The following is a 25,992-nucleotide window of genomic DNA, read 5'->3' on the forward strand; positions in this document are numbered from 1 at the left end:
TTAACAATAATACCATATTCTGACATCATATTAGACCTACCAAAGTGAGAGACTTCACACTGATCTGGGTTAAACTCCATCTGCCACTCCTAAGTCCATTTTTTTTCATCCTATTAGTGAACCGCTGTAAACGCTGCCAACCCACCGCAATATCCACAACACCTCCAACCTCAGTGACATGAGCAAATTTACTAATCCATCCCTCCACATACTAATCCAGGGCATTTATAAAAACAAAATACTTAGAGTAAGGGTCCCAGAACAGATCCCTGAGCACTCCACTGGAGAGCAAACTCCATGCAGAATATGACCCGTCTACAACCACAGTTTCTCTTCTGTGAGCAAGCCATTGATCCACAAATCAATGTCCCCCGTAGATCCTATGATTCCTCACTTTCTCAGCAAGCCTTGCATGGGGTACCTTATCAAATTCCTTGCTGATATCCATATAGACTGCATCTATTCCATCATAAATGTGTTTTGTCACATCCTCAAAAAATTCAATGAGGTTCGTGAGGCACGGCCTAACCTTGACAAGGCTATGACAACTACTAATTATGTTATACCCCTCCAAAAGCGCATAAATCCTGCCTCTCAGGATCTTCATCAATTTACCAACCAGTCAGGTAAGACTCAATGGTCGATAATTTCCTGGGCTATCTGAACTCCCTTTCCTAAATAACGGACCAATATCCGCAGCACTTTAATCCGGAAACTCTCACGTCCCTAATTATGATGCAAAGATATTCGCCAGAGGCTCAGCAATCTCCTCCCTCTCCTCCCAGAGGAGCCTGGGTTACGTTACGACCGGTCCCAGCGACTTATCCAGCTCCAGCACATCCTCTTTCTTAATATCGACATACTCAAGCTTTTAGGTCTGCTGCTAGTCATCACTTCAATCACTACGATCCTTTTCCATAGTAAATACTGAAGTGAAGTATTCATGAAGTACCTCTACTATTTACACCGTTTCCATCCACAGTTTCCCACAGTCACTCTTGAAAGGTCCTATTCTTTCACGTCTTATCTTCATGCTCTTCACATACTTGTAAAATGCGTTTGGTGTTTTCCTTAGTTCTGCCCGCTACTGCCTTCTCATAGTCCCTTCTGATCTTCTAATTTCCTTCTAAGTTCCTTTCTAGAAGCCTTATAATCTTATAATCTTATGGGAATGTATGGAGGGAGCTTCACTCTGTGGCTGAAGCCCGGAACTCTTGAGGGCGCTTTACTCTGGGTCTGTCCTCGGAATTTTTAATTAGACGGTGTGTCGGGAGTTTCACTCTGAGTCTGAAACGTGAGTGTGTGATGTGACGATGTTCACTTGTGCCTGAACCCGGAGCTGTGTGATGGGCCGGTGTAGATGGAGCTTCACTCACTGTCTGACCAAATGTGTGTGTGAGGAGACCGGAGCTTCACTCTGTGTCTGACTCCGGGAGAGTGCGATCGGGCAGTGTGGAGGGTGAATCTCTCTGTGGGAGCTCGGAAATGTGTAATGAGGGGTGTGTATGGAGCTTCAGTATGTGTCTGACACTGGGAGTGTGAAATGGGACGGGGTGGAGGGAGCTTCATTCTCTGTCTGACGCCAAGAGTGAGAGTTGGGTCTTTGTGCCTGCTCCCGGGAGTGTGTGATGGGACGGTTTGGAGGGATATTCACTCTGTGTCTGACCCCGGGACTGTGTGACGGGACGGTGTGGAGGGAGATTCACTCTGTGCCTGACCCCGGGAGTGTGTGATGGGACGGTGTGGAGGGAGATTCACTCTGTGTCTGACTCCGGGAGTGTGTGATGGGACGGTGTGGACGGAGATTCACTCTGTGTCTGACCCGGGAGAGTGTGATGGGACGGTGAGGAGGGAGATTCACTCTGTGTCTGACCCCGGGAGTTTGTGATGGGACGGTGTGGAGGGGGATTCACTCTGTGTCTGACCCCGGGAGTGTGTGATGGGACGGTGTGTAGGGAGATTCACTCTGTGACTGACCCGGGAGAGTGTGATGGGACGGTGAGGAGGGAGATTCACTCTGTGTCTGACCCCGGGAGTTTGTGATGGGACGGTGAGGAGGGAGATTCACTCTGTGTCTGACCCCGGGAGTTTGTGATGGGACGGTGTGGAGGGGGATTCACTCTGTGTCTGACCCCGGGAGTGTGTGATGGGACGGTGTGTAGGGAGATTCACTCTGTGACTGACCCGGGAGAGTGTGATGGGACGGTGAGGAGGGAGATTCACTCTGTGTCTGACCCCGGGAGTTTGTGATGGGACGGTGTGGAGGGAGATTCACTCTGTGTCTGAACCCGGGAGTGTGTGATGGGACGGTGTTGAGGAAATTCACTCTGTGTCTGACCACTGGATTCACGAACGAGAAGGACTTTGAATTGAGTAAGGTAAGGGAAAAAGTAGGGAAATTATGGAAACTCGGAAGTACTGTGATTTTTAAAGTACATAATAGTTGATAAATTTCCGGGTGCTAACAGGATATTCATAGGACCTGGAAGGAGTGTGGGGTAGAAATAGCAGGGGCTCTGAGAGAAATATTTCAAATGTCATTGCAAACGGCGATTGTGCCGGAGTACTGGCGTATTGCTCATGTTGTTCCATTGTTTATAAAGGGTTCTAAGAATAAACCGCTCAATTATAGGCCTGTGAGTTTGACGTCAGTGGTGGGTAAATTAATGGAAGTTATACTTAGAGATGGTCTATATAATTATTTGGATAGACAGTGTCTGATTAGGAATAGTCAGCGTGGATTTGTGCATGGAAGGTCATGTTTGACAAATCTTATTTAATTTTTTGAAGAGGTGACGAGGAAAGCAGTAGATGTTGTCAATATGGACTTCAGTAAGGCCTTTGACAAGCTTCCACACGAAAGGCTAGTTAGGTATGTTCAATTGTTAGGTATTAAGTTTGAAATTGTAAAATGGATGCAACAGTATTTGGATGCGAGATGCCAGAGAGTAGTAGTGGATAACGGTTTGTCAGTTTGGAGGCCGGTGACTAGTGGTGTGCCTCAGAGATCTGTACTCGGTCCAATGTTGCTTGTCATATACATTGTTGATCTGGATGATAGGGTGGTAAATTGGATTAGTAAGTATACAGATGATACTAAGTTAGGTGGCGTTGTGGCGAATAAAGTAGGTTTTCAAAAATTGCAGAGAGATTTAGGCCAGTTAGAAGAGTGGGCGGAGCGATGGCAGATGGAGTTTAATGCTGATAATTGTGAGTTGCTACATTTTTGAAGGAATAATCTAAATAGGACATACATAGTAAATGGTAGGGCATTGAATAATGCAGTAGAACAGGGTGATCGAGGAATAATGTGCATATTTCCCTGAAGGTGGTATCTAATGTCGTTAGGGTGGTGAAGAAAGATTTTCCTAAGCTGGCCTTTATAAATCAGAGCATTCAGTGTAGAAGTTGGGAGGTAATGTGAAAATTGTACAAGGCATTGTTAAGGACGAAATTAGAGTATTGTGTATAGATCTGGTCACCGAATAATAGGAAAGATGTCACCAAAATAGAGAGAGTACAGAAAAGGTGTACGAGAAAGTTACTCTGTTTCAGAACCGAAGTTACAGGGAATGTTTGAACAAGTTAGGTCTATATTTGTTGGAGAGTAGAAGGTTGAGGGGGGACTTGATAGAAGTATTTAAAAAAATGAGGAGAATAGATCTAGTTGATGTGGATAGGCTTTTTTCCATTGAGAGAGTAGGGGGGATTCGAACAAAAGGGCAATATTTGAGAGTTAGGGGCAAAGGTTTATGGGTAAAACGAGGGGGAATGTCTACTCAGAGAGTTGTGGTTGTGTGGAATGACCTTTTGGTAGAAGTGGTCCAGGCAGGTTCTGTATTGTCATGGAAAGTAAACTTGGATAGCATATGGACAGGAAAGGAATGGAGGGTTATGGGTTGAGTGCGGCCAGTGGGACTCCGCGATCAGGCCCCGGACAGTTTGTAGTCATCCTCACAAGGTCTGGCACAAACCTCTTCCTCGATTGAGCTCATTTCCAGCATATCCAACCCATTGTCTGACCATTCTTTCTTCGGCCCATCGTGAGGTTTTGCAACGTTGATATCAAATAAAAAGCGCCTTTCCTGTTGATCCATTCCTGTCAACAAGTTTGTTCTGTAAATGGGGAACAGAGAACAGAGAACAGAGAACAGTGAGTGACGGTGTTGTGTTTTCAACCCACGGAGAGACATCATGTCGTTGCTGATTTAAATAGTCACGAGTACACTCACTAAAGGGTTTTCTCCTGCAACCATCCTTTTTTTGTTTGGCAGAATCGTTCACTGTAGTTATCTGACCTCAAGTCTCACACCCCAAGTTTCGGAACTGATATTTCCCCTCAGCCTTCAGGAATGAGTTACACGAGCATCTGGACCCACACAACCTGGTTCAGGGATATCCTTTGCCCCTCAAACATCAGGAATAAAGTTCAGGAGTGTCTGGACTCACTCCAACTTGTTTGGGAACGGTTATTACCCGTCAGATCATAAGGAAGTATGTGCAAGGGATTCCGGATGCCACCCGCACCTTCAGGAGCAGTCACTATCCCTTAGCCACTTAGAAGCATGTACAGAAGCCTCAGGACACGCACGACTAGGTTCATGAACTGCGATTACCCCACAACCGTCGGAAAGGTGGTCCAGGAGCGTGGGTACTCACACCACCAGATTCGGGAAACGTTATTACACCTCCATCATCAGGATAGACTTACAGAAGCGTCAGGGCGCACACCGCCTGGTACAGATACAGTTATTAACCAGCACCCATAGCTTTCTTACACAAGATGGTTGCGTTTTTTACACAAATTGTAACACCATTTTTCAGACACACGTACCCAAGCTATCCACAGTTAACGCCGTCAAGCTAATTTCCTCGAGTACATAAAATTTTCAACTTGAATTGATCAGTTACTAGATATGCTCATTATTTGTATCCATCAACTCTGCAACTTAGTTTTGAAGCAAATGTCAAAGTTAACCGTGCGAAATAAGATCTAAAATCCGAATAGATATATGTCACCACATACAACACGGAGATGCGTGTTTTTTTTTTCAAATCGTGGAAAAAAGCTAATTAAATAACCCTTTGTCTGATACTGCAACTCTTGAGCAGCAGGAAGTCAGGTGATGTGGGCTGGCAGACTGATTCAGCGAGAGAGCTTGTTTTCAGACCTTTGTTTTTAACTTGAACCTGATTAATGCATAACGTTTCAGTTTTAAGAACAGAAGACTGGCTCCCGTTTACGACCAACAACTAAACAAATTTAATTTAAAAAATAAATCCAAATGGTTGAAAGATTTATACATGGCAGCTGCTGAGTTTAGAAATCTGATCTTGGAAATTTACACCAGGCAAACTGGCCCGGGAAGTGAAAATCTAGACACAGAGAGAAGCTCCCTCCACATCCTGGTCACGTGTACCTCCGTCTAACTGGAAGTTGGACATCCTCGTCCGGAAACCTCAGTCAGTGCAGATTGGCAGTGAAATCACTGATCTACAGGTAGTGTTGAGGAAGTAGAGAGGCTACAGAATGGTTCAGAGAGATTGAGAGAATGAGCAAAGAAGTGGCGGATGGGTTTCTGTGTGACCATACACTTTGGTAGAAGAAACATAGACTACTTCCTAAATGTTGAAAAAAGACAAGATATTTGCGGCGCAACGGTAATTGTGAGAACTTGGGCTGATTCCCTCAATGTCAGTTTAGAGCTGGAGTCGGTGACGAGGAGGCCAAGTGCAATGTAGCATTTATGTGAAGAGGATTTGAATATAAATCAAGGATAAAAAGTTGAGACTTCACAATGCACATCCGAGGCCTCACTGAAGATTTGGGACAGTTCTGGGTCCGTTATCTAAACCGGCCAGGTGTGATTGCTTTGGAAATTTTTGAAATGAAGTTCACGAAGATGATTCCGGTATTGAAATGCATATCCAATCAGAAGCATTTGGTGGCTGAAACTCTGAAGAATGGGGAGTGCCGTAGGGGTGGGGGCTTTTGCCAAACTGATGGTATGTTTCAAAGCCTCGATACAGCAGATGCGGAGAGAATGTTCCAGGTGGTGGGAGAGTCTGAGACCATTGGGTCCACATCTGAACAGAGGGCCCTCCTATCAGAACGGAGATTGGGGGTGGGGGAATTTATTTCAACAGTACGTGCTGAATCTCCGGACGTCGTTGCCACAGGCGTCTGTGGAGGCCGCCATCGGGTATATTGAAGTCAGAGATTGATAGATTCCTGATTATTAAGGGCATGAAGAAACACGCGGAGAAGGCAGGAGATTGGGGCAGTGGGGGAATTGTATCCGCCATGGTGAAATGGCGCAGCGGACTCGATGGACCAAACGGCTTGGCACTGTTCCTCTTTCTAAATTTGAGAAGGAGAAGGGCAGCTCGGAGGTGTCAGTGTTGCAGTTGAACAGGGGAAACTATGGAGCCATGAGGGAGGAGCTGGCCAAAGGTAACTGGACGGATATCCTTGAAGAAAAGACAGTGGAACAGCATATGGCAGGTATTCTTGGGAATAATGCACAAGGTGCAAAATCAGTTCATCCCCCGGAGAAGGAAGGATTCAAAGGGGGGAAAGGGGCCACAGTGGTTGACAATGGAAGTCAGAGATTTCAAAGCATTAAAAAGAAAAGAAGTATGACAGAGCTAAGGTGAGTGGGAGGACAGATGATTGGGAAGTTTTTAAGGAAAAACAGAACTTATCTAAAAAGGCAACACGGGGAGCAAAAATGAGATCCGAACGCAAGGTAGCCAGGAATATAATAGCAAAAGCTTTTTTTAGGTATGCGAAGAGAAAGAAGATAGTTAAGAACAAAGTTGGGCCCTTGAAGAATGAATTGAGTGAAATTGTTATGGGCAACAGAGAAATGGCCGAAGAATATAATAAGTACTAAGGAAGACACAAACAATCTCCCAGATATATGGATGGGCCAAGGAAATAGGGTAACAGCAGAAATGAAACAGATTGACATTAGGAAGGAAACGGTGATGAGTAGACTGATGGGACTGAAGGCTGATAAATCCCGAGGACCAGATGGTCAGCATCCTAGGGTAATAAAGGAGGATGCTCTGGAAATTGCGGATGCATTGGGAATCATTTTCCAATGTTCCTTAGATTCAGGATCAGTTCCTGAGGATTGGAGAATGGCTTATGTTATCCCGCTTTTTAAGAAAGGAGGGAGGGAGAAAACAGAGAACTATCGACCTGTCAGCCTGACATCAGTAGTGGAGAAGACCCGAGAGTCCATTATTAAAGATGAAATAGTGGCATATCTAGATATCAGTGATAGGATTGGGCCGAGCCAGCATGGATTTAAAAAGGGCAAGTCATGCTTGACTAATCTATTGGAGTTTTTCGAGGATATAACCAGGAAGTTAGACAAGGGAGATCCAGTGGATGTAGTGTACCTCGATTTTAGAAAGACATTTGGTAAGGTCCCAAATAGGTAATTGGTGGGTATGATCAAAGCTCAGGGCATTGGTGGGGAAGACATTGACATGGATAGAAAACTGGTTGGCAGATAGAAAGTAAAGGGTAGCGGTGAATGGGAGTTTCTAGGAATGGCAGGTGGTGACTATTGGGGTGATACAGGGCACGGTATTGGGACCACAGCTGTTTACGATTTACATCAATGTTTTAGATGAAGGCATTGAGAATAACATCAGGAAGTTTGCTGATGATACTAAGCTGGGTGGCAGTGTGACATGTGATGAGGATGTTAGGAGAATTCAGGTTGACTTGGATAGGTTGAGTGAATGGGTAGATACTAGGCAGATGACGTTTAATGTGAATAAGTGTGAGGTTATCCACTCTGGGGGTAAGAACAGGTGTAGAGTAAGGGTGAAATACAAAGAGATCTAGGAGTCCTTGTTCATCAGTCACTGAAGGTGAATGAGCAGGTGCAGCAGGCAGTGAAGAAGGCTAATGGAATGTTGGCCTTTATTACTAAGAGAATTGAGTACAAGAGCAAGGAAATCATTTTGCATTTGTACAGAGCCCTGGTGAGACCACACCTGGAGTATTGTGTACAGTTTTGGTCTCCAGGGTTAAGGAAGGACTTGCTGGCTGCAGAGGAAGTGCAGCGTAGATTCACAATGTTTATTACTGGGATGTCTGGACTGTTTTACGTAGCGAGTTTTGGTACACTGGGGTTGTACACGCTGGAATTAAGGAGATTGAGAGGGTATCTGATTGCAACATAAAATATTATTAAGGGATTAGACAAGATAGAGGCTGGTTCCAGATGCTGGGAGAGTCCAGTATGGTATGGTATGGTTTGAGAATAAGGGGTAGATCATTTAGGACAGAGTTAAGTGAAAACTTCTTCTCCCAGAGAGCTGTGGGGGTCTGGAATGCACTGCCTCGGATGGCAGCGAAGGCCAATTCTCCGGATGCTTTCAAGAAGGAGCTAGATAGGTAACTTATGGATAAGGGAATCAAGGGATATTGGGAAAAGGCAGGAACCGGGCATTGATAGTAGATGATCAGCCTGGATCTCAGAATTGAGGTGCAGGCTCGAATGGCCGAATGGTCTACTTCTGCACCTATTGTCTATTGTCTATCTGTTGGTCTTATTTTAAGTTCCACTGTTAGCCCATAGGACCACAAGACATTGGAGCACAATGCGTTCATTTGAACCTCCTGAAACCCAATTCACGGCTTTCTCCCCATAACCTTCGATGCCGTGTCCAATCAACAACCGATCAATTTCTGCCTTAGATACACCAGCAACCTGGACTCCACAGCTGCAGCAAACTCCACAAGTTCCCCAAGTTTTGTCCCATTACACACTGCCGGGGTCAGATACAGAGTGAATCTCCCTCCACACCGTCCATCACACATTCCCGGGGTCAGACAAAAAGTGCATCTCCCTCCGCACCGTCCCATCACACACTCCCGGATTCAGACACACCCAAAGCCTCTGATTATCGACACGAAATACCCCTCGCAACATCTTATACGCCTCTATCAGGTCACCTCTCATCCTCCGTCCCTCCGAGGAGTTAATAAAGAGTTCACTCAAACTATCCTCATAATACATGCTCCTCAATTCAGGCAACATCCTTCTAAATATCCTCTACACTCTTTCTGTGGCTTCCCAATCTGTCTTGTAGTGAGACGACCGAAGTTGAGCACAGTACTCCAAGTGGGATCTGACCGGTGTCCTCTATAGCTGCAACATTACCTCTCTGCTCCGAAATTCAATTCCACCATTGATGATGGCCACTATAACGTATGCCATCTTAACTGCAGCGTCATCCTGCGCAGGATTTTGAACGTCCTATGGGCTTACATCCCAAGATCACTCTGATCCTCAACATTGCCAAGAGTCTTACCATTAATCCTATATTCTGCCATCATATTTGACCTACCAAAATGAAGCGTTTCAGATTTATTTGGGTTGAACGTCTGTCAGTTCTCATCCCCGTTTTGCAACTTATCAGTGTCCCGCTGTAACCTCTGAGAGCCCTCCACACGATCCTTAACACCCCCAGCCTTTTGTGTCAACAGCAAACTTGCTAACCCATCCCTCCCCTTCCTCATCCAAGTCATGTTTACTATTAGAGAAAGCTTTCCCTGCCTCTATCTTATCTATCACCTTTCGTATTTTATCTGCTTCTATACAATCTCCTCTTATATTCTGAATTCCAATGAATAGAGTCGCAGGAGATTCAATCTCTCCTCATAGCCTAACCCCTCATCCCTGCAATTAACCTGGTGAAACTGCTCTACACCGCCATCGAAATCAGTACATGCTTTCTCAATTTAGGAGACAGGAGCTGCATGCAGTACTCCAGGTGCGGCCGCATCACTAACCTGTTCAGTTGCAGCATAAACTCACTCAACTTAAATTCAACCCCTCAAGCATTGAAGCCCAACAACCTTTTTAAACGGAAGCAAGAGGCTGAGAGTGAAAGAGTAAAGGCATCTCGGAGAGAAAGGTTGTCTTTCACTAAAGTGGAAGTGAGACTACACTGCGCAGGCGCGTGACGTAGAGCACCAACGTTTTTAAAAAGACTGCCATATACAGCAGGCAGCGCTGAGAGCGGGCAGTGGAATGAGAAGCAGCAGAGTGATAAGTCATTGGCTCAACAGGCTTCGGCATGAACAGCCAGAGGTGAATACAGGCTAACTTTGTTTTTTTTTTCCGCTTTGAGTAGAGAGAGTGCCGGGAAGGATGTTGGAGTATTCCTCTTGTAGGATGTGGGATATCAGGGAGGCATCCGGTGTCCCTGCGGGAAGTGCATTCAGCTGCAGCTCCTAACAAAACGCTTAACGGAACTGGAGCTGGAGCTGGATGACCTGCGGACCATTCGGGAGAATGAGGAGTTTATAGATAATAGTTTCACGTAGGTTGTTACGCCAAAGGAGCAGCACACAGTTAACTGGGTTACGGTCAGGCGAGGGGAGAGAAAAGGGCATTCCGAGGAGGTTTCCCCTGTGGCCATTGTACTCAACACGTATACCGGTTTGGATACTGTTGGGGTCGATGACTAACCTGGAACATGCTGCGGCAGCCAGATGTTTGCCACTGGGTCTGGTTCTGCAGTGCTGAATGGAGGGTGGAAGACAAGGAGAGCGGTAGTGATAGGGGACTCGGTAGTTTGAGGTACAGGCAGGAGGTTCTGTGGCGATGACAGTGACTCCCGGATGGTTTGTTGCCTTCCGGGCTCCATGGACAGGGATGTCTCCGATCGCGTGCACAGATTTTGTAGTGGGACGGTGATCAGACAGATGTCATGGTACACATCGGTACCAATGACAAAGGAAGAACGAGTGAAGAGGCCCTGAAGCGTGAGTATCGACAGCTTTATAGGAAGTTAAAAGCTGGTTCTCGAGGGTGGTAATCACAGGATTGATACCTAAGTCACGTGCCAGCGAGGATGACATGTGGCTGAGGAACTGGAGTAGGGTCAGGGTTTCAGATTTCAGGATCATCGAGAGCTCTTGATATAACCATATGACCATATCAGAACTACAACACGGATACAGGCCATCTCCGCCCTTCTAGTCGGTACCGAACGCATACTCTCACATAATCCCACCTACCAACACTCAGTCCATAACCCTCTATTCCTTTCCTGTCCATATACCTATGGATTATTTTAATGACAAAATCGAACCTGCCTCTTCCACTTCTACTGGACGTTCTTTCCACACATCTACCTCTCTCTTAATAAAGAAGTCTCCCCACATTTTACGCACTAAATATTTGCAACGTAACTCTCAACTCATGTTCTCTTGTTTGAATCTCCCTTACGCTCAATGGAAAAAGCCTATCCACGTCAACTCTATCTATTCCCCTCATAATTTTAAAAACCTCTATCAAGTCCCCCCTCAACCTTCTACGCGCTAAAGAATAAAGACCTAACTTGTTCAACCTTTTCCAGTGACTTAGGTGCTGAAACCCAGGTAACATTCTAGTAAATCTCCTCTGTACTCTCTCTAAATTCTTGACATCTTTCCTATAATTCGGTGACCAGAATTGTACACAATACTCCAAATCTGAAATCACCAATGGCTTGTACAATTTTAACATTACATCCCAACTCCTATAATCAATGCTCTGATTTTTTTAAAGGCCAGCATACCAAAAACTATCTTCACCAAGCTATCCACACGAGGTTCCACATTCAGGGAACGATGCACCATTATTCCTAGATCACACTGTTCTACTGCATTCCACAATGCCTTACAATTTACCATATATGTCCTATTTTGATTATTCCTACCAAAATGTAGCACCTCACACTTATCGGCATTAAACTCCATCTGCTATCATTCAGCCCACTCTTCTAACTGGCCTATATCTCTCTGCAAGCTTTGAAAACCTGCTTTATTATGCACAGCGCCACCTATCTTAGTATCATCTGCATACTTACTAATCTAATTTACCACCCCATCATCCAGATCATTAATGTATATGACAAACATCTTTGGACCCAATTCAGATCCCTGAGGCACACCAGTAAATACCGGCCTCCAACCTGACAAACCGTTATCCACCACTATTCTCTGGCATCTCCAATCAGCCACTGTTGAATCCATTTTACTACATTAATATTAATACCTAGCGATTGAACATTCCTAACTAACCTTCATTGTAGAAACTTGTCAAAGACCTTACTGAAGTCCAGATAGACAACATCCACTGCTTTACCCTCGTCAACTTTACTCTTAACCTCTTCAGGAATTTCAAAAATATTTGTCAAACATGAACTTCCACGCACAAATCCATGTTGACTGCTCCTAATCAGACCCTGTCTATCCAGGTAACTATATATACTATCTCTGAGAATACTGTCTATTAATTCACTCACTACTGACGTCAAACATACAGGCCGATAATTGCTAGGTTTACTCTTAGTACCCTTTTTAAACAGTGGAACCACATGAGCAATTCAACAATCCCCCGGCGCCATCCCCGTTTCTAATGCCATTTGAAATATTTCTGTCAGAGAACCCGCTATTTCTAGACAAACCTCCGTCAAGGTCCCAGGGAAAATGCTGTCAGGACCCGGAGACTTATCCACTTTTATATTCTTTAAAAGCTTTTGTACGTCCTCTTCTTTAATCGTCATGGTTTACATAACTACCCTACTTGTTTCCCTTACCTTACAGAATTCAATATCCTTCTCCTTTGTGAGCACCAAGGAAAAGAAATTGTTCAAAATCTCCCCCAACTCCTTCGGCTCCGTATGTAGCTGTCCACTCTGATTCTCTAAGGAGCCATTTTATCCCTCACTATCCTTTTGCTATTAATCTTCTGTGACAGGTGGGATGTGTACAGGAGAGGTGTGTTATACCTAAACTACAAGGGTACCAATATCCTTGTAGGGAGTTTTGTTAGTGATTTTTGGAGAGTTAAAACCAGTTATGCGGGGGAATAGGAGACAGTGTGCCAGAGCAAACAGTGGAGCTGGGGGGAAAATAAATATTGTTAACTGTTCTTGCAAAGTCATGAATAGAAGGGTTGCGTGTGCTGAGAATAATCTTCTGAGGTGTGTTTATTTCAAAGCTCGGAGTATTCTGGGGAAGGCTGACGAACTGATGGCGTGGATTGACACATGGATTTACGACATTATAGCCATTACTGAAGCTTGGCTACAGGAGATGGCGGACTGGAGTTCTGATGTTTCTGATGAGGAAGAGAAAGGAACGGTGGAGGGAGGAGGCGTTGGCATTGCTAGTCAGAGAAAATGCTACTGCAGTACTCGGGCAGGAAAGATTAGAGGGTTTGTCGACCGAGGCCATATGGGTGGAGTTGAGAAACAGGAATGGTATGACCGCATTATTGGGGTTGCATTATAGACCACCCAATAGTCAGCGAGAACTAGAGGAGCAAATCCGCAGAGAGATAGCAGACTACTGCAGGAAAAATAAAGTTGTGATAGTCGGGGATTTTAATTTTCCACAAATTGACTTCTATGCTGTTAAATGTCCAAACGGGTTAGAGTTTGTAAAATGTGTTCAGGGAAGTTTTCTAAATCAATATATAGAGGTACTAACTAGAGAGAATGCAATATTAGACCTCTTATTAGGAAACAAGTTAGGACAGGTGACGTAACTGTGTATCGGGGAGAACACTTTGGTTAAAGTTATCATAACGGCTTTAGTTTGAACTTGATCATGTACAAGGCAGATCTGCTGCGCGAGCTGAAGTTCTAAACTGGAAAAAGGTTTTATTTGAAGATCTAAGTATGCAAAACCGTGAATTGGGGCAAGTTGATCTCTGGCAAGAATGTTATTAGTAAGTGGGAGGCCTTCAAAGGAGAAATTTTCAGCTTGTATTTTCCTGTTAGGAATAAAGGCAAAGTGAATAAGAATAAGGCACTCTGGTTCTCAAGGGATATTGGAACTCTGATAAAGAAGAAGTGAGAGATATAAGTCAGGTATAGGAAACAACGAGCAAATAAGGTGTTTGACGAGTACAAAACGTGCAAAATAATCTTTAAGAAAGAATTCAGGAGGGCTAAAAGAAGACAGGAGGTTGTTTTGGTAATCAAGGTGAAGGAAAATCCAAAGATCTTCTGAGGGAATGTTAAGAGCAAAAGGATAGTAAAGGACAAATTTGGTCCTCTGAACGATCATAGTGGTCCGCTACGTATGGGATCAACATAAATGGGGGAGATTTTAAATGGTATTTTTCCGTCTCTTTAATAAGGAAACTGACATGGAATCAATGGAAATAAGGGAGACAAGTAGTGAGGTCACGGAACCGACACAGATTGAAGAGGAGAGGGTGCTAGCTATCTTGAGGCAAATCAGAGTAGATATATCCGCAGGACCTGACAGGGTATTCCCTCGGACCTTGAAGGAGACTGGTGTTGAAATTGCAGGGGCCCTGGCAGATATATTTAAAATGACGGTATCCACGGATGAATTGCCGGAGGATTGGAGAAGAGCTAATGTTGTTCCGTTGTTTAAAAGGGCTCGAAAAGTAATCCGGGAAATTGTAGGCTGGTAAGTCTGACGTCTGTGTAGGTAAATTATTCGATGGAGTACTAAGAGATAGCATCTACAAGTCTTTGGATAGACAGGGAATTATTAGGCAGAGTCGCAGTGGCTTTCGTTGTGATAAGTCATGTTTAACAAATCTATTAGAGTTTGTCGAGGAGGTTAACAGGAAAGTGGATGAAGCGAAGGCAGTGGACGTTGTCTACATAGACTTCAGTAAAGCCTTTGACAAGGTCCCACATGGGAGATAAGTCAGCATTGGGTCCACTGTTGTTTGTCATCTATATCAATGATCTGGATGATAATGCCGTAAATTGGATTAACAAGTTTGTTAATGATGCAAAGATTGGAGAAATGGTGAACAGTGGGGAAAGTTTCCAAAGCTTGCAGAGGGATCTCGACCCGATGGATAAATGGGCTGAAAATGGTATGTGGAGCTTAATACAGACAAGTGTGAGGTATTGCAATTTGGAAGGACAATCCAAGGTAGAACATGCAGCGTAAATGGCAGGGCCCTGAAGAGTACAGCAGAACAGAGAGATCTGGGAATACTGATACAACGTTCCGTACAGTGGCTTCAGAGGTAGACAGAGTCGTAAAGAGAGCTTTTGGTACTTTGGCCTTTATAAAGCAAAGTATTGAGTATAAGAGTTGGAATGTTATGAGGAGGTTGTATAAGGCACTGGGGAGGCCGAATTTGGAGCATTGTGTGCAGTTTTGGTCACCTAATTACAGGAAGGATATTAATATGGTTGAAAAAGTGCAGAGAAGATTTACAAGGATGTTGCCGGGACTTGAGAAACTGAGTTACAGAGAAAGGTTAAATAGGTTATGACATTATTCTCTGGAGCGCAGAAGTATGAGAGGAGATTTGATAGAGGTATTTAAAATTATGATGGGTATAGATAGATTGAATTCAAGCAGGCTTATTGCACCGAGGCATGGTTAGAAAAAAACCAGAGGACATGGGTTAAGGGTGAAGTGGGGAAAGTTTAAAGGGAACATTGGGGGGCTTCTTCACACAGAGAGCGGTAGGAGTGTGAAATGAGCTGCTAGATGATTTGGCAAATGCGGACTCACTTTGAACATTGAACATTGAACTTCACGAAAAACATGGACAGGTACATGGATGAGAGGTGTATGGGGGGATATGGTCCTGGTGCAAGTTCATGGGACCAGGAAGAAAAATGTTTCGGCACAGCCAGGAAGGACCTAGAGGCCCATTTTTCTGCTGTAATGGTCTATGGTTCTATGGTTCAAACATTGCAATCTCTCTGCAGATCTGCTCCTACTCATGCAGCAGTCTGGTCGCTGGTCTACAATGTAGTTCCAATGTCACGGCGATACATTTAAATATTCCTCATTTCCTCATTCCCATTGATGAAGGAAGCGCATCAGATGTAGTGTACATGGATTTCAGCAAAGCATTTGTTAAAGAACCACATGCAAGGCTTATTGAGAAAGTCAGGAGGCAAGGGATCCAAGGGGACTTACTTTGTGGATCCAGAACTGGCTTGCCCATAGAAATGGTTGTCCATCGTGGCTGTAGGCGGGTCATAATCTGCATGCATCTCGGAGATCAGTGGTGTGCCTCAGGGATCTGTTCTCAGATCTTCAGACTTCCTGTTTTTTATAAGTGACCTGGGTGAGGAAGTGAGCGGATGGGTTATTAAGATTGCTGATGACGCAACGTTTGGAGGTGTTGTGGATAGAGTGGCGGGCTGTCAGAAGTTACAGCGGGACATTCATAAAATACAAACCCGGGCTGAGAAACAGCAGATGGAGTTCTGTGGAGTGAAGTGGTTAATTTTTGTAGGTCAAATATTATGGCAGTATATAAAATTAATGGCATGACTCTTGGCAGTGTCGAGGATCAGATGGCTTTTGAGTTCAGAAAACACAGGAAGCTCAAAGCAGCTGCGCAGCTTGACTCTGTGGTTAAGAGGGCATTGGCCATCATAAACCGTCGAATTGAATTTAATAGCTCTGAGGTAATCTTGCAACCTCATGGGACCCTGGTCAGACCCCACTTGCAGAACAGTGCTCAGTTCTGGTCGCCTCACTCTCGGAAGTAAATCGGAAGTTGCCTGGCATGGGGAACATGTCTTATGAAGACAGACTGAGTGAACTCGGTCTTTTCTTCTTGGAGCGACGGAGGATGAGAGGTGAGCTGATAGAGGACTACAAGATGACGAGAGGCATTGACCGTGAGGATAGTCAGAGGCTTTTTCCCCAGGGCTGAAATGATTGCAACAAGAAGTCACAGGTTTAAGGTGCTGGGGTGTAGGTACAGAGGAAATGTCAAGAGTGAGTGTTATACGCAGAGAGTGATGTCTGTGTGTGGAATGGGCTGCTGGCAAAGGTGATGGAGGCGGATACAATAGACTCTTTAAACAGACATTTGTACCGGTACTTGGAGCTTAAATAGAGGGCTGTTTGTAAGCCTAGTAATTTCTAAGGTAGGGTGAAGCTGGGCGGAACTCTGTGGGCCGAAGGACTTGTGCTGCGCTGTAGGTTTTCTGTGTTTCTGTATTTCCACCCATAAAGCCTCAATTAGACAAGTTGTCTTGTCTGTTCTGACTGTGTTTTGCGGTACCATTTGCTCAGCCCTGTAATGTCGCCCCTCTTCCTGTAATTCTTCCAGTTTCTCACGTCTGAAAATAGTGAAACCCGATAAATCGTGCTGAGCTGCTTGTCCCGCCTGCACCCTATTATCAATAACGGCTACAATATCATAATTCACTGTGTTGATTCCTGCCCTGAGCTCACCTGCCAGTCTTTAAATCTTCCTGCATTGAAATATACGGAGCGCAGGGCACCAGCCGCTTGATGCACAACCTTTTGATTCCTGCCTTTTTCTGAGGTCTGAACAATATCTGTCTCCATATCGACTCCGCTATGTGCTCCTGAACTCTGAATCCCATCCCTCTGCACCTCCAGTTCAACTACTCCCCCAAAGACTCTCATGCACATTCCTGACAAACCTTCCCTCTGGGATATCAGTTCCTCTCCAGTTTATGTGTAAACCGTCTTCCATCTCTTCTGTAGACATCTCACGTTCCTTGGAGTAAACACAATGAATATTGAAGCCCTCCCAACTGCACCGTAACTTGGGCCAAGTGCTAAACTGTATGGTCTTCCTAGGTATGGGCACACTGGGATGGGTGTTGGTCCTGCCCTTTAGTTTAATAGCTAAATCCCTGACCTAACTTTGCAGAGCCACCTTCCCATACATACCGATTTCATTGGTACATATATGGACCAGGACTTCGAACTGCTCACTCACCAACTTAAGAATCATAGAATCTTTTTGCAATTACATTTGAGCCTCTTTCCATGCACTTAAGTCATCTAAATTATTTCAAGGTGTTAGGAGAGGGGGGTCGTAGAACATTGCCATTAAAATCCTCTCAAATTACATCTAACCCTGTCGTACTCTTCACCGTCAAAATGATTATTCAATTTCGCATCAGCTCAGTTTTGGGTCCCATTCACAGAAATCATCTATTTCTTCCCTCCACACTCGATTCAGTTTTTAGACTATGAGTTTTGAATGCTCTTATGCGCATTAAAGATTTGTGCACTGATAATATATTTAATAGTTTTGATAACCTGTGCAGTAAATGTGGTCTTTCGTATAATCATTTTATTTTCAATACCTGCAGATCCTCCTCATTGTCAAGGAAACATTCCCCTCTTTTCCTGATCTAGCACCTGCTATGTTGTGGGACAAACTCATTCTCAGCTTTAATAATAAAGGGCTGATCTCTGTACTATACTCTCAGCTGATGTCTTTGGGAGTTCGTTCTCAACAAAACTACGACCAACTGGGAGGTTGACCTTGGTGTGGATCTGGCTCAGGAATATTTGGCAATATTGGATTCATTCCTCGTCATGATGTGCTCGACTATGGCTCATACAATTTAAAGTTTTACACGGTATAGTTAAGTAAAGCCAGGCGTGCTGACATATATCCTGGGACAGAGGCTGGCTGTGAAAGGTGTTCCTTCTCTCCGGCTGGTTTAGTGAATGCATTTTGGTCTTGCCCTCGGCTTGATGGCTACTGGGTACTGGATTTAAAAATTATCAGTGAGGTTTTTGGAGTGACACTGAGACCGTGCCCATTTGTAACTGTATTTGGTGGAGCAGATGATGTTTTTGATTTAATGCAAAGCAGTAGGATACCATTTTACTTACATCGCTTTTGGCCCGTAGGAGAATCTTGCTGGTCTGGAAATCTGCCACTCCGCCATCTGCTGCTACTTGGTTAGAGGACGTAATGTTTTTTTCTGAAATTAGAAAAGATTAAATTCACTCTGAAGGCGTCTGTGAAAAAGTAATATTCGAAATGGGGGCCTTACTTGTCATATTTTGGGAGTCTTAAGGAATTACCTACTAGCTGAGGACATTTGATTGTACTTGGGAAGTTGCTTCCCTTTTAACAGGCATATGGTTTACCGCACAGGCTGGTTGATGAATTGTAATATATTCTGGATCATCTGAGATGTTGTAGATGTGTGTGGGACTTCGTCTTGAATTAGTGTGGGGGTACGGCTGTGAAATGCCAGTACTTGTATTTTGTGACATTAACTGTCATTGTATGCTTCGGGAGGGCGGTTGAGGGGAGGTTTATTCCGGGGTAAGATACAAAAGCAAAATGGAGGAAAATGTAATCCATTGTGTATTCTATATTATGCCGTTCCTTCAGTAAAAAAATATTATAAAGAAAGAATCATAGAGAAGGAATGGTGTGCTGTGAAGAGGAAGGAAGGGGCGGAGAGTGGGGCCACAGAAAGGGTGTTCAGATTCTGCCGTTGGTGCAGAACATGTGAGACGCCATTTTCTTGTTCCCTGTCTTTGTTTGGAGTCTGTTTAAACGCCGAAATCCACTGACCCATGGCCAGGAGTCACAGACAGAGCGAGAATCCCTCCATACAATCCCATCACACACTCCTGGAAACATACACTGAGTAACGCTCCCTCCGCAACGATCCATCACTCACCGCCTGGATCATAAACAGAATGCAACTCCCTCCATATTTTTTCAACACACACTCCGGGGTCACACAAAGGGCGAAGCTCCGTCCACACCGTCCAAACGCACAGTTCCTGGGTCAGATAACCAGCGAAACTCCCTAAATATTATCCCATCACACTATCGGGGCCAGACATGTGAAGTACCTCCCGCACCATCGCAGTACACCCTACCGGAGTCCGCAAAAGTACGAAACCCTCTCCCTCCTCCGTTCTCCCCACTCACCAATACCCAACCTTTCGGCTTTCTAGTAGTCTTGAATCGTGTGTGTCTCTCGGAGATGGTGTGTGTGTGTGAGCGGATTGTGTGCTGCCGTTAGAGGAAGGAAGGGGAGGAGAGAGCAGGCCAGGGAAAGGGTGGTGAGAATGCAAACACTGATGCAAGTGGTGTGGAAGCACATGACCGGCCTGTGCATGCAGAGTTGTGGGGAGATTCAGATCCTGGCGATCGATCGCCATGGTACGGGGGGAGGTGAAACACCAGCCATCATCTCTCCCTCATACTCCGCACAATTGCCTGTGTCACGGGGTGCGAGGAGAGTGGAGGGACGACGTAGATGGGGCGCGTTTAGCGGGTGGAATGTATCGCGGAGACGAGGCGGGGCGTATGGGTACGAAAGCGATGATGGAGACGGCGAAGTGTGCAGGAGAGGATGTGGGTCACGGAGACGGTGTTGCTTGTAGATGAGGGTTGGGTGACGGAGACCAGAGTGTTGTACTGCAGTCTGAGTGACGGTGACTGGCAATAGTGTAGGAGTAGGGTGACGGAGTCGGGGAGTGGTTTTGGAGAGGGAGGATGTTATGCATGAGGGGAGGACTGTATTCGAGTTACAGTGCAGGGTCTGACTCTGTGTTGGTATCGTTGAGTGGTGAGATCCTGCTGTGGTGCAGAGCCAGTCAGTGTGTCAGTGTCACGATGAGGGGCGTGTTCATGTCAGATGTGGGTTGTGGCTGTGACACCAAAACACTTTCAGTGTCCTATTGAAGAACACCTCCGTGTCACAGTGACGGTTGAGTGTCTCGTTCATACCTTATGCAAACAGTACTGTCCCACTTGCAATCTAGTTTCACTAATATCTGCCGTGTCAGGCTTAGAGGCGTTGACCCCTGACCTGAGTGCATCGGCCCTTCAAACAATACTTCCTGCATTGCAACGTACGCAGCTCAGAACATGAGTCCCAGCAGGCTCAACCTTTCCTTTTTGACTTTTTCAGATGTGTTCACAAAATCTGCCCCAAGAACCACTCAACAATCTGTAATGGCGTTCAGGTTTACATGTCCCTGACACTCTAGTTTATCCCACTACTCTCCCCTTCTAACGGCAATCCTTACCGCAGGGATATTAGATCGATTCCATTTCAGGTGTAAGCTGAGGGAGTTGCTCATGGGAGAGGTAATGAAGGCGGTGTAGCGCGGCCTCCAGGCAGGAGTATGTGCTGCCCCCCAGTGTTCGGTCGGCAGAATACAATCTGTTTTGAGAACAGTTGTAGATTACATTGGCATTCACTTGGCAAGTTGCAAGTTGCATCAATGTGTGTGTGCGTGTGTGTGTGTGTGTGTGTGTGTGTGTGTGTGTGTGTGTGTGTGTGTGTGTGTGTGTGTGTGTGTGTGTGTGTGTGTGTGTATGTGCGCGCGCGCGCGTAATTGTGTAAGGTGTAAGGTGTAATTATGTGTAAATGTGTAAGGTGTAAATTGTGTAAGGTGTGGGAAACAAGTAAGGAAGTTATGGAACATATGACAATTAAAGAGGTGGAAGTACTGGCGTTTTACGAAATTTAAAAGTGGTTAAATCTCCGGGTCCTGACAGGATATTCGCCAGGACCTTGAGGGAAATTTGTGTAGAAAAAGCAGGAGCTCTGTAGGAGATCTTTGAGATGTCATTAGAAACGGGGATTGTGCCGGAGGATTGGCGTATTGCTCATGTGGTTCCATTGTTTAAAAAGGGTTCTAAAAGTAAGCCTAGCAATTGTAGACCTGCCAGGTTGACATCAGTGGTGGGTAAATTAATGGAAAGTATTCTTAGAGATAGTGTTAATAATTATCTGGATAGACAGGCTCTGATTAGAAGTAGCCAGCATGGATTTGTGCCTGGAAGGTCATGTTTGACAAACATTATTGAATTTTTGAAGAGGTTACGAGGAATATTGACGAGGGTAAGGCAGTGGATGTCGTCTATATGGACTTCAGCAAAGCCTTTGCCAAAGTTCCACATGGAAGGTTAGTTAAGAAGGTTCAGTCGTTAGGTATTAACGCTGGAGTAATAAAAAGGATTCAACAGTGGCCAGATGGGAGATGCCAGAGAGTAGTGGTGGATAATTGTTTATCGGGATGGAGGCCGGTGAAGAGCGGGGTGCCTCCGGGATCTGTTTTGGGCCCAATGTTGTTTGTAATATACATAAATGATCTGGATGATGGGGTGGTAAATTGGATTAGTAAGTATGCCGATGATACTAAGGTAGGAGGTGTTGTGGATAATGAGGTGGGTTTTCAAAGCTTGCAGGGAGATTTATGCCGGTTAGAAGAATGGGCTGACGTTGGCAGATGGAGTTTAATGCTGCAAAGTGTGAGGTTCTACATTTTGGCAGGAATAATTCAAATAGAACAGACAGGGTAAATGGTAGGGCATTGAGTAATGCAGAGGAACAGAAAAATCTAGGATTCATAGTTCCCTGAAGGTGGAGTCTCATGTAGATAGGGTGGTGAAGAAGGCTTTTGGAACGCTGGCCTTTATATATCAAAGCATTGAGTTCAGAAGTTGTAATGTAATGTTAAAATTGTACAAGGCATTGGTAAGGCCAAATTTAGAATATTGTGTGCAGTTCTGGTCACCGACTTATAGGAAAGATATCAATAAATTAGAGAGAGTGCAGAGACGATTTACTAGGATGTTACCTGGGTCTCAGCACTTAAGAAGTTACAGAGAATGGTTGAACAAGTTAGGTCTCTATTCATTGGAGCGCAGAAGGTTGAGGGTGGATTTGATCGAGGTATTTAAAATTTTGTGAGGGATATACAGAGTTGACGTGAATATGCTGTTTCCATTGAGAGTAGGGGAGATTCAAACGAGAGGACATGATTTGTGAGTTAGGGGGCAGAAGTTTAAGGGAAACACGAGGGGGTATTTCTTTACTCAAAGAGTGATAGCTGTGTGGAATGAGCTTCCTGTAGAAGTAGTAGAGGCCAGTTCAGTTGTGTCATTTAAGGTAAACTTGGATAGGTATATTGACAGGGAAGGAGTGGAGGGTTAAGGGCTGTGTGCGGGTAGGTGGGACTAGGTGAAATTAAGAGTTCGGCACGGACTAGGAGGGCCGAGATGGCCTGTTTCCGTGCTGTGATTGTTATATGGTTATATGGTTAATGCGTCAATGTACTGACTGTTATCCGACATATGCTAGCTGTCTTTATATTTTATACATATTATGTGCGATTCAACCTTACCTGTTTAGCCACGTTTTAAATTGAATGTTCTTTCTAATTTTGTCCACACCAGCACATACATAAGTTTGGAGAACAGACTCTCTTTTCCCACCTATACACTGGTGAAGATAACAACCGCAAACCATCGAGGACTCTCGTTCTCGTCCATATTCCTTCTTTTCCGTTCTCCTATCAAAGAGATCCCTATCGATACAACTCGCCAAGTTTCAACCCTTTTTCCCTACTGAACCACAGAACCATAGTCAGTGCTAGGGACCTGACCGGTGAGACTTTCCCCTGCTTGGTCATTTGCACCTCTCTCCTCCCATCCAGAAGTATCTGAAGTGGTGTGCCTGTTATTGAGCAGTTTGACCACAAGGGTTCTCTCCACTGCTTCTGGCAGTTTACCCCTTTTCACCTTCCTATCTGTCACCCAGTTTTTTGTATCCTACACGGTGGGTGTAAATGCATATCTATATGTCTTCCTTATCACCTACTTAGCTTGCCGAATGATCCCGAGTTCATCCAGTTCCATTTCCAACGCTGTTACGCAGAGGGTCACGGCGAGATGCGTGTCGGGATCAAGGATTGGTGTCGATTAGCATCCGGTCGGGGTCGTGTCCATGTCATGGTGAGGGGTGTGTAAGTGTAACAATGACAGCTGTGTGGTTCTTTCACTGCCTGTGCTGTCTGTGAAATGATTGTACTCTGTGTTTCGCAATCTATCGTCAAAGTCCTTGATTCACCCCACCCCCTTCTCTGCCCACCCGATGGGTTTAAATCTGTCTTTTTGTCCCTCTTGAAGAGCAGTGAACGTAAATCACCTAACAGAACAGACCCTTTGGCCCACAATATTGTGATATACCAATTGAGTAAATCACTTCTGACTGCAAACAACCACCGCACAGTATTACGCGCACATTAACGTCCCTGTCAAAGAGGCACATGAACCCCTCTCTCCATGAGTTTGTCAAAGAATCTCATGTGAATAGTGACGCCGCCACTCAACTTTGAATATTCTCCACTCCATCGCGGCTAATACAACCGAAAGCGAGAATGTTGAGCTGACGCTCCTGCCCGCCCTGCAACGGCGTCTGACTAATGTGTGCAATATCATAATTCCTGTCCTTGGTCCCTGCCCTGAGCTCATCGGTCTTTCGTACAATACTTCCTGCGCTGAAATGGAGGCAGCTCGGAACATGAGTCCCAGCAGGCTCAACCTTTTGCTTCTTCACTTTGTCTGTGGTCTTAACTACATCTGTCCAAACAACCATTACACTATTTGTTTTGGCATTCTGTTCCCCCCCCCCCCGCATCTCTAGTTCAATCCTCACCCCGCCTCTTCTTTAATGGCTGAACTTCCCGCTGGGTTATTAGTTCCAGTCCAGTCCAGGTGGAAATTTGCTGATGTTTGCTCAGTGGCGGAGAAAATGAAGGGGCTGCGTCACGTGGTGGCGCTGTGGCGCAGCCTTCAAGCGAATGTTTGTGCCGCCTCCTAGTGTTCGCTCGGCAGAAGACAACCTCTGTTGGTGTGGAATCCAGATTCCGGTTGCACTCTTTGGACCCCGGGCCTCAAGATGCGTTGTGGCCTATTTTAAGACTTACATATTATAGGTGTTTTTGCGCCTTGGTCCTGGAGTAACGCTGTTTCGTCTGGCTGCATTTATGGCTATTCATGCAGTCTTGAATGAAAATTTAACATGGGTTGTATAGAAACAGGTCTTATACGCTACTCGCACCTTTCTTGGGAAATAACATGATCCAACTATAAGAAGACCAAAAGACAAAGGTGCAGAAGTCGGCCATGCAAAACCATCGAGCCTGCTCCGTCATGTCATCATGAGCTGATACAAATATCCCCTTTATTCCCATTCCCCCGCCTTCTCACCATACCTGTGATGCCCCGACGACTTCGATACCTATCAATCTCTGCCTTAAATACACCAAATGACTTGGCCTCCACTGCCGCCCGTGGCGTCAAATTCCACAGATTCACCACCTCTGGCTAAAAAAAAAAAAAAAAAATCGCATCTCTGTTCTAAATGGGCAACATCCTGAAAAATCTCCTCTGCATCCTCTCCATAGCTTCCACATCCTTCCTATAAGGAAGTGACGAGAATTGAACACAAAACTCTTAAGTGCAGGCTCACCAGAGATTTGTAGAGCTGTAACATGACCTCTCTATTCTTGAACTCAATCCCCCTGTTCATGAGGCCTGGCATCCTTTAACTACCCTATCAACCTGTGCAGCGACCAGAAGGGATGTATGGATTTGAACAGCGAAGAGCCTTTGTTCATCCACACTCTATGTAACTGAGCATTATCACTGTACTTAGTCTACTGGTTTGTCCTTCCGAAATTAATCACCTCACACTTGTCCGGATTGAAATCCATCTGCCATTTTTTTCTGCCTAGCTCTGCAGCCTGTCTATATCCTGTTGAAACCTTCGACAACCTGCAGCTCCATCTACAACTCCTCCAGTCTTAGTGTCATCCGCAAACTTACTCACCCATCCTTCTGCCTGTACATCCAGGTCATTTATAACAATGACAAATAGTATGGGTCCCGGGACAGATCCCTGCGACACTCCACTAGTCACCGACCTCCAGGCAGAGTCAATTCTTTCCACAACTACACTCTGCTTTCTTCCTTTAAGCCATTTTTCAAAAAATCCAAACGGCCAAGGTTCCACTTATCCTATGTCTCATGACTTTCTGGATGAGACTGTCATGGGGAACCTTGTCAAATGCTTGGCTGAAGTACATGTCGACCAGATCCGCTGCCCTACCCTCATCACATTCTTTTGTTCCCTCTTCCAAAAACTCAGTCAGGCTCATGAGGCACGACCTTCCCTTCACAAAGCCATGTTGACTATCAATGAGTGAACTGTACTTCGACAAATGCTCGCACATCCTATCCTTAAGAATCCTTTCCAGTAGTTTGGATATCACCGACGTAAGACTCACCGGTCTATAGTTCCCAGTTTTCTCCCTCTTACCTTTTATAAACAAGGGAACTACATTTGCCATACTCAAGTCCACCGGCACTTCCCCTGCAGCCAAAGAGGAATCACCGATTA

At 45.0% G+C, this 25,992-nt stretch overlaps 1 protein-coding gene across 1 annotated transcript in view; it reads right to left on the reverse strand.

The window, feature by feature from the left end:
• LOC132389002 (low affinity immunoglobulin epsilon Fc receptor-like) overlaps nt 1-16,067 on the reverse strand; it is a 32,668-nt gene extending 16,601 nt beyond the window's left edge. The window contains exons 1-2 of the mRNA XM_059961419.1: nt 15,956-16,067; nt 3,975-4,116 (exon numbers count right to left, since the gene is read on the reverse strand). Coding sequence (XP_059817402.1) covers nt 3,975-4,026 — 52 coding nt within the window. The 5' untranslated portion in view covers nt 4,027-4,116; nt 15,956-16,067. The remainder of the gene's footprint in view (nt 1-3,974; nt 4,117-15,955) is intronic.
• Between the last annotated feature and the right edge of the window lie 9,925 nt (nt 16,068-25,992).

This window comes from Hypanus sabinus, unplaced genomic scaffold, assembly GCF_030144855.1.
Source record: "Hypanus sabinus isolate sHypSab1 unplaced genomic scaffold, sHypSab1.hap1 scaffold_457, whole genome shotgun sequence".
Taxonomy (NCBI): Eukaryota; Metazoa; Chordata; class Chondrichthyes; order Myliobatiformes; family Dasyatidae; genus Hypanus; species Hypanus sabinus.